Source organism: Ruditapes philippinarum, unplaced genomic scaffold (genome assembly GCF_026571515.1).
Source record: "Ruditapes philippinarum isolate M1 unplaced genomic scaffold, ASM2657151v2 ctg23136_1_1_1_1, whole genome shotgun sequence".
Taxonomy (NCBI): Eukaryota; Metazoa; Mollusca; class Bivalvia; order Venerida; family Veneridae; genus Ruditapes; species Ruditapes philippinarum.
In genome coordinates, this window is record NW_026856798.1 from 1 (window position 1) to 9,946 (window position 9,946).

The 9,946-nt window shown below is 32.9% G+C and overlaps 1 protein-coding gene across 2 annotated transcripts; it reads right to left on the reverse strand.

Annotated features, from left to right (window-relative positions):
- Window positions 1-21: 21 nt before the first annotated feature.
- Window positions 22-8,327, reverse strand: LOC132747733 (uncharacterized). Of its 2 annotated transcripts, XM_060737226.1 has the most exons (6): window positions 8,257-8,327; window positions 5,949-6,020; window positions 5,362-5,558; window positions 4,498-4,632; window positions 3,857-4,120; window positions 22-3,314 (listed from the first exon to the last, which is right to left on the reverse strand). In XM_060737226.1, exons 1-6 carry the CDS (start codon window positions 8,295-8,297, stop codon window positions 2,710-2,712), a joined length of 1,314 nt encoding a protein of 437 aa, XP_060593209.1. In that variant the 5' UTR covers window positions 8,298-8,327; the 3' UTR covers window positions 22-2,709. The 2 variants fall into 2 exon arrangements, with proteins under 2 accessions (XP_060593209.1, XP_060593210.1); XM_060737227.1 differs by lacking the exon at window positions 5,949-6,020.
- Window positions 8,328-9,946: the final 1,619 nt, after the last annotated feature.

Consider the following 9,946-nt stretch of genomic DNA (forward strand, 5'->3'; position numbering starts at 1 on the left):
AAGCTATAAACAGTAAAAAGTTTGTTTGTACTGGAAAAACCCACATGTGCAAGTTCCAGATAACATCTATTATAATGGACACTTCCCAAAACAGAAAGCTGGACAAGTCTATTAAAACAAATTCAACATGTGAGCCGCTCCATGACAAAACCAACGTAATGCGTTTGTGACCAGCATGGATCCAGACCAGCCTGCGCATCCGCGCGGTCTGATCAGGACCCATGCTGTTCGCTATCAGTTTCCCTACTTGTAATAGGGTTGGTAAGCAAACAGCATGGATCCTGATCAGACTGCGCGGATGTGCAGGCTGGTCTGGATCCATGCTGTTCGCAAACGCACTATGTTGGTTATGTCGTGATGCGGCTCATGTTATGGGCGCAACATTAAAAATTCACACAGTTTACTGACTGGCAAATCATTATAAGCTACAATAAAGTATACTACTATGTCTAGGAAAAGATTACATAAAAAGATATAAATAAAACAAAACATACATGGATTAATACTGTGAATGGTTCTTATATTTTACAGGTATCAATATAACAATACTTGTACATGCAAAATATTGGAATTTAAAAGTTTACCCTTCTAAAAATAATTATTTTTTTATCATAAAATTATATGACATATCAAAATAAGATACCAAAATAAACAAGAGCTGCCAGGCCAACATCATGCTAGACTATTGAATAATTATTTCCAATGATTAACAACAAGGTCTTTTAAATAGAAAAATGTTGACAGTAAAATGCAAGCCAGTTAGAAATGGAATTTTCTCAGTTCATAAATAATTTACTCAATTATAATTTATCGAAAATAAAAAAATCAGTTATGGTTACCTGCAATTATAATAAAGTTACATTTGTACTTAATATCATGTCAAGGTAACAGGTAAATACAGGTGAAATAAAAGAATCACATTTATTATAAACATATGTTGTTTAAGCCTCACAAAGCTTATTTAAGAATACATGTACTATACATGCTTTCAAAGGTATAAAGATAAGTTGGACAGGGTATAAAGATAAGTTGGACAGTGTATAAAGAAAAGTTGGACAGGGTATAAAGATAAGTTGGGCAGGGTATAAAGATAAGTTGGGCAGTGTATAAAAATAAGTTGAGAAGGGTATAAAGATAAGTTGTGCAGTGTATAAAGATAAGTTGGGCAGGGTATAAAGATAAGTTGGGCAGGGTATAAAAATAAGTTGAGAAGGGTATAAAGATAAGTTGGGCAGTGTATAAAGGCAAGTTGGGCAGTGTATGTAAAGAAAAGTTGGACAGAGTATAAAGATCAGTTGAGCAAGGTATAAAGATATGTTGGGTCCTGCTCTTTGTAACCAACAAAACATCAATAACTGTTTCAAGTATGTTAAACACCAAAATATAAAGGGTTGATAATGTCCATGGAAGCAAGAAGTCAATGCCCCAACTTATCTTTATACCCAGCCCTAATTTATCTTTATACCCTGCCCAATTTATCTTTGTCCTGGATGATTTTATTCAGGGTTTACACAAGAAATTCTACATAACAGAGACATTGTTAATTATTTTTTTGAAATGCCCATAAAGGTGTGAAAACAATTGTTCAAAAGCTCTATATAATGCCACATTTAGGTCAACTTGTAGTCATGGAGGCTTCAATATCAAAAGTGTAAACTAACAATATTGATGGTTTAATTTTTTTTTTGCTTGTTTTTATGTCATAATCGAATGCATGAGTGTCTTTCATTTTAATATGGCCCATAAATTTAGAAGGTTCAAATTAATTACTGATATCTAGTGCATCTTTTATTATCAAAATACTTCCTTCTAAACTTTTAGTTAATCCTCACAAATAATAAAATTTCATCCTTTAAGTTTATTTGGGAAAATTTTCCCTATTTATCAAATATGCATGTATGCTAAAAAAATATTCTTGTATACAAAGCACTATACTATATTATACTGATAAAATTTATACTTTCAATATACATGTAGCTTTTTGCCCTATGCAGAATATGCATGTGGAAATGATACTTGCACTTCCAAATCTCAGGAAATATCCTAGTGTAAAAAGGTCTATATTCAGACATACATTTTTATAATCAGGCATGATCACAATCTATACTACAGATTAGGGGCACTTAGTTTACTGAATATAAATTTTAGGTACAACTCTTGTATCATTATTGGGAGGTGTGTAATTTTCCCAACTTATCAAATGGGCACATAAGATATATAAACATACTTCTTCAAAGGCTTCAGATGCAATATCATTCTTTAAAGCAAAAAAGGAAAATGTCCTAAGTTTAACATTCTATAGTCAAAGTAATTAATGTCCTCAATGTATCATTTTAATGTCAGGATTTAAGCAAAATTTAGAACACACAAAGGAAGTACGTGTTTGCTAATGTTTTTTTTGTTCTTTTAACATTTGATAACCCTCCCACTGCTGGAACTAAGTGTCTTTGCCACCAGAATAAAGCCAGGCCAGCCTGCACATCAGTGAAGTCTGGCCAGTCTCTATACTGTTGGCTGACCAACTTTATATTTTCATCTTGATATCCCTTAAAATGATAATGGACAGTTCCAAAATTGAAGTTGGACAAATCCATTAAAGAAATTCGGCAGGTTCAAGTTGAGTGAATGACTTAAATGTAAAATCTTGCTGGTCAAGTTGTTACAACTGCTGGACAATTCAACAAACACCCCTGATATCCTTACTTATCATTAAAATAGACCTTCAGTGATATATAACAACTCTTGTAGCTCTTCTTTCACCATTTTCGAGTCCTCCGAACGACACAACTTAAGTAAATGATTTCTAAACAAGTTCAAATACTGGGGGAATTTCCTTATTATTTTCAAATCTTTTCTTAAATACTCAACTTCCTCTTTATCCACATGATACTCTGCTAGTCTACTCCTTGCTGGGGTTCTTTTACTTGACAAACCTAAGTGGCTATTCTCTAGTTGATGATACACAGAACTGATTGTTTGTGCATTTAAACTTGTAAGTTTCTGGGTATTTTGGCAACTTGGACTATCATCAAAACTAACACTGTCATGATTCTCTTTCTGGCTGCTTGTATCACAATGATCATTTTGTTCACTAATATCCTGCAATAACTTCTTATCTTTCAAGCACTGACATATCATGTGTAAGTTTCTTAGGGAGATGTAATTTTGAATGAATAATGTCACCAGGTGTATGTAAAAGGTGGTGGACTTAACGTTGGCATAATATAAACGTTCTCCATCTTTATACATTACTTCCTGATATAGAATATCACTTGGTGCTATTGATGTATTGTCCTCTACAGAACTATTGGATTCTGAAATATACATAATAACAATGGTAAACAAGAATATCGTTAAAACCAATCAATGTAATAAAAAGCATCTTACATTCCTGTCTTTCCATGATAAATGATCATGTTTGTGAAGTAAAGACTTATATTAACACTGTTGTAATTAAAATAATAATGCCAGTTTCTGTAGCCAAAATGCGAAAATAATCGCCAATCTTATAAAGTTATCACAAATGGCGACCACAGAGACCAACAGCATGAGCCCTGGTAAAGTGAATACATGATTGACACACCCTTGTATCTTATCACTTAAATTCATCTAGTTTAATAAAAAGACTAAACATGTAATATATACCTCATATATGACATAATATAGCCTCGAAACAGTGATTATGCAATTTTAAGAATTTTCTAGCATGAAAATATCATTAAGAAAAGATTTGAATTATGTAGTCATTCCATATGGATGTACATTATACGTGTCCAATAAACATTATTATAGACATTAAGCACGACTTAAGCATTATGGCAGGACCATAAATATATATATCAAAATGTCATTATACCTTGAGATCCTAACATTGAGAGATTATCACTATGTTTTCTTCGTACTGTAGAAAAGGAAGACAAGAGACTGATCATCTCATCTGTTTCAGCGAGATCAATTGGTGTGTAGCCAAGGCAAGTTCGAGCCTCTAGAAGCTTGGAGCCTCCGTGTTGTAACAAGATACGGCAGACCTCAGGTTGATTGTTCAATACAGCATCGTGAAGTGGAGTTATTCCTTCACCATTTACTGCTAACAAATCTACCCTTCTACATTCTGTGCTACCTGTTTACAAAAAATTAGGGCAAATCTTTAATTACTTCAGTCATGATCAGAGCAAACACCAGATAACATCTTGAAAACCAAAAAAAAACTCAATTAAAAATTACTGCAAGACATCAAAACTTTTGTTCTCAGCACAAATCATTTATTTTGTGATATAGGCACATACTGGCATTTTCTATCTATAAAAAGAGGAATAAGTCAGTGAAAAGCTATGCTATAGAATATAGATAGTTCATAGTCAGTCACCCTTAAAACATTTATAGTGTCAAGCAACAACATAGAAGTTGTGTAAAGAGAACTTGCTTAGCAAAATAAAACAATTAATATGATTTTACAAAGTTCAAATTTACTTTCTAATACACATCAAGTATTATTACCTTTTGTAAAGAAAACATCCATTGTCTTTGATGGTATAAACTTTAGAAGCTCCAGCACACATTCTGTGTGGCCGTGGTTACTGGCCTCATGTAGGGGTGTCCATCCAATATTGTCAGTTGCATTTACATTTATACCTTCATAAATATACAATAATTTCATTGAGAAAAAATTTAAGAAATAGATTATTACAATAACATCTTAGTTACAAAATAAAACTAGAGTAAGAATACCTAACCTACAAGTAAAGTAAAAAAAGAACATTTGAGCCGCGTCATGACAGAACTAACATAATGGTCGCAAACCCATTATGTTGCTTTTGTCGTGACGCGGCTCATTTACTAGTACAATTCAATAAACAAACAGTCAAACACAGATGTATGGAAACATGGTAAAGCAACTACTGTTACTACAGTTTTAGTAAAAATTGAGTAATGTATAAAAAGGCCACAACAATTTTACTAAACAAGAGCTGTCAGTAGCTGCATGCTCAACTATTTTAAGTGCTTGACAGTAAAACAAGAGCTTTGATAATGTAGAATTTTATAAGTTCAAAAAGGGCCATAATTCAGTCAAAACCAATGTTAGACTTATAGGTCTTGGAAAGTGACCTCTTATTATGCTCTAAAATAAGTGTGTGAAGTTTTTCTACCCATTCCCTTCAATATTTTTGAAGACATCAACTTAAACGCAACAAGTAAACCAAGTGTGACGGCGTCACTGACACCTGGGTGAGCTCTTCCTATTCTTTGAATAGACATGCTAAATATAAGTAAATACCTTTTAATTTCAATGTTTTAAGTAGCGGTATGACATGGAACACATGTATATAATACAATATAAGAATAATGAAAACATCAATATACCAGGAATTTTAAGAAGGTTTTTTACAGTGGCAACATCATTTTTGATACAAGCAACATGTAGCGGAGTTTCTCCTTTATGATTTTTCTTCATTGCCTTCAGTGTAGTCCTATCAACATTCCTCTTGTTCATATCTGTATTCTCACGCAAACAATGTCTTACAGTAACTGGAGATTGATTTACATTCATTTCTTTTGTTCTGTAAAAGACAACAAAGTAAATGCCTCCCTTTACTATGCTTATGGTTGGATAAAATATTTTTATTTTTTTTACTTCAAAAATATTATTAACTGAACTATAAAAAATTCTTGCTGAATATGACTTATTTGTAAAAGAAAATGCGCAAACATAATGTTTGGGAAACTGCACAATCCTTATTGCTGGTCAAGTAAATTTAGTCTTTTTTAAAACGTAAAATATCTTCTGTGTGTACTCAAAAGATGTTTATTTCATATTTAAACAAGAAGCACCGCAACAAGAACCAGGTTTTCAACGACCGAGTTTTGATGTGACAGCAATCAATAGCTCAAAGTGCACTGAAGTTATTGAGTAAAAGCTGAAAATTCTATTTTAAGTAAATGACCTTCACCTTGCTCCCAGATATCTAAGTGGCAATCCAACGCTGCCACACAGCAAGTTTGGTGTCAAATGGTCAAGCAAACTAAAGTTATTAAGTGAAATTGAATACATAAATCTTGATCACAAGACACCTGGTTAGCAATCCAAAGCTGCCTCTTGATATAAGCTACCCATACATCAAGTTTGGTGTCTATAGGCCAAATCAAAGCAGAAAACAGATGCCTGAGTAGCAATCCCAAGCTGCCTCTTGATATAAGCTATCCATACACCAAGTTTGGTGTCAATATGCCACAGCAAACTCAAGTTATTGAGCTTAAACTGAATTTCTATTTTTAGTAACAGTGACCTAGACCTTGATCACAGACACATGAGTAGCAAGCCCAACTTGCCTCTTGATATAAGCTATCCATACACCAAGTTTGGTGTCAATAGGCCAGAAGTGATTGAGTGGAAACGGAATTTCTGTTTTAAGTAAAAGTGACCTTGACCTTGATCACAGACACCTGGGTAGCAATCCCAAGCTGCCTCTTGATATAAGCTACCTACACACCAAGTTTGTAGTCAATTGGCTAAAGCAAACTTAAGTTCTTGAGCAGTAACTGAATTTCTATTTTTAGTAACAGTAACCTTGACCTTGATCACAGACACCTGGGTAGCGATTCCAAGCTGCCTCTTGATATAAGCTATCCATACACCAAGTTTGGTGTCAATAGACCAAAGCAAACTCAAGTTATTGGGCGGAAAATGAATTTCTATTTTATAGTAACAGTGACCTTGATCACAGACACCTGGGTAGCAATCCCAAACTGCCTCTTTATATACCGTATAAGTGGTTTTTTCTGCGGGCTTCAAATTCTGCGGTTTTTCCAAATTTTGGCATGTTTTTATTTCTGCGGACTTAATTTCTGCGGCCCATTCTTTGGACAAAACGTGATTTAAATTCTGCGGCTCATCTTATCAAAGTCTAAGTCACATTACTTTACCTATTTTTTTGCATGTACATATTCGCATTAAAATTTTGTTTACCGTCGTCACCGCAAAACTATATAGTAATTACAAACAATTAAATTGTTTGCTTGCAAACAAATATAATGTGCAACAATAGACAGTTTGCAACTTTTAATCAGTGTGAAAATATACCCCGGGAGTATATTTAATTTAAAAAAATTGATAGAATAACAAGAATAAAGATCAACAAGGCAAAGGCAACGTTCACAGGACGCTGCCCCCGGACACACCCAAGTAGGACACCCAGAAGAAGTTTATCGTAAATCAGACAACAATTACTGTATACGATGATTATTTAGCAGTATAAGCCCGGGTTAAAATGGTTTTAATGATTTAGTGGTAAACAAACTTTTTATCGTACAGGCAAACACTATGATGTTTGAATTTCTTTGTTCATAAATTGGCATAATTAACAACAAGTACATCCTAACATGCACATATTGCATATTTAGCCGAAAGCAATTTTATAAAACTCGATGACCCGCTAACCTTTATAATCCGTTAATCGTTATTACTTTAAAGGAAACAGGTCATAATGTAGGACTCATATCTTTAAAAAAAAAAAAAAAACGTGGAAATATTCTGCGGTTTTTATTTCTGCGGTGCTGAAACTGACCGCAGAAAACGCAGAAATAAAGTCACCGCAGAAAAAACCACTTATACGGTAAGTTATCCATACACCAAGTTTGGTGTCAATAGGCCAGAAGTGATTGAGTGGAAACCGAATTTCTGTTTTAAGTAAAAGTGACCTTGACCTTGATCACAGACACCTGGGTAGCAATCCAAAGCTGCCTCTTGATATAAGCTACCTACACACCAAGTTTGGTGTAAATAGGCCAAAGCAAACCGACTTCGGCATTACAATAACCTGGTTTTCGTTGATAACCTGGTTAAAAAGAAACTATGTAGCAATTATTAGTATTTTCAAAATCAAATTAGAGCATGATAATAATTAATTATATCCTTAATAAACATGCTAAAAATCAAGTTCCAATAATTGTGAAAAGAAGAGAAATGTGTGTACAGGAGTTCAGCTCAAGTCATCAATAATAAAAATCTTTCTTCAATATAATCGTAATTGTGCATAATACATCATGCATATAACTTCAGAATATTCTAAACAACAGAAGAGTCTCTAATTGAAAATATTCATACATCTGACATGTAGTCCCAAGACTGTGTTAATTGGCAGTTTTATACTGGTTATTTGCTTCTTTTTGTGATGTTAGAAATTCAAACAACTAGTTTTTATAATTATTAATTCTCAAAAGTAATTAATCAAATTTCATATAACAATAAAAATTTAATACCTTTGCACAGCTGGTGACCGACATCCTGGTGTTCTAGGCATATCAAATGCTGGCAGTAGGTAAAAATAATGTGTCACCTGCAATACAATAAGAGGAGTATAACTTACTTTACAACAGTGTTTGACATAAGGTATTTATACATTATAATTTCTTCTAAAATATAAAGATATCAGTAAAAATTGTTTAATTCTTTCAAGGTGTTTATATGATTGGTGTTTATATTATTTGTTATATAGATTTTTAACAGGTTATATGGCCTTTATATAAATCATTGCTTGGAAATATAACCAGAGCTGCCTAGTGAGTGTTATATTGCAAACAACTGTTTAAACATGGCCATATACTGTAAAACACTTATTTTTCGCGAGAAATTTATTTTCGCTAATATTCGCGAGGGTTCTAAGACGCGAATTCATATTTCTCGCGAATATTTCACTTTGTCTATACACTTGTCCGAACATGAACACTATCCGAAAATGCGTACAAATGGATACATATTTGCGGTAAAGTATCGAAACCAGTTCTAGTTACATCATAGAAGGTAACTGTGACTTGCACTAGAATTAAGTATAAACAAATTAATGCGTCTCACAAAATTTTAATGGTATTTCTACATATTCTAATTAATGTGAAAATCTGTCCAACTTAATGGATTAATTAAATTTCCAACACAATTTATCAAGGTCAAGTCTATTGAACAATACCGGTCTGTATCCACCCACGCTTGATCATCTCATTTTCATCTCATTGGTACAAATACTTTAGGCAGCACACCACACTAAACTAAGCCACAGCTGGCCAGGGAGGATTTCATGGATATAGTGACTATTGTGGATTTAAATGTCTGGTTGTCTTTAAAATGCATTTTCAGCATGAAATTTGTTTTTGTGACATGTAATATGATCATTGGCAAATTCGAAAACATGGTTAGGAATCGCATGCTGTTAATTATAGATGTCAATGCCGCCATTGTTTGTAAACACTGCTTTTGAACAGCATGCTCGGTGAAAACAATTAAAATGCGTTCCAGAATAAAAAAGGAAATTCCAGATGTCCTTTTTCCGGGGGTCGACCTCAATGCGCTTTTTCAGCAACAATTTTACATGCACAGAGAGAGCATAGACATAGAGGAACAATTCCCCTATCTTTTAAACCTCAGACGAAACGCATTGTACCTGTTTGTTCTGCGGATATATGATATACAACTATCAATTTCAAATGGGTTTATTTTCTAAGTGGTTGTTCGGAGGCATACATCTTACTTTTAATGTAACAGTAATTTACGCATATTACAAAAAAACCTTTTAATTGTAGACGGTCAATATATTTTTTTAATATGAAATTGAAAAAGGTTAAAAATAACACAAATCAGATCATTTTCATTTTTTGTTGAGAATATAAAGTAGAGAGAGAAAAAAATACATCCAATATTAATGTGCATAAACTAAAAAATATAGTAATGAGCTATATAACATATTACATTTATTTATAAATTATTCATCTTACTGTTAGATAAATATATTTATCAAATAACTAATCGTACACGTTTGATCATTTAAGTAAACTGATTTTTATAAAACTTTTAAAAAAACGATAAGCATATGTCGTACTTAATTCTTATGTTTAAATGTAGTGTTAAATATATGTTTTATTTATTATACATTTTCGAAAAAAATATTAAGAAGAATTG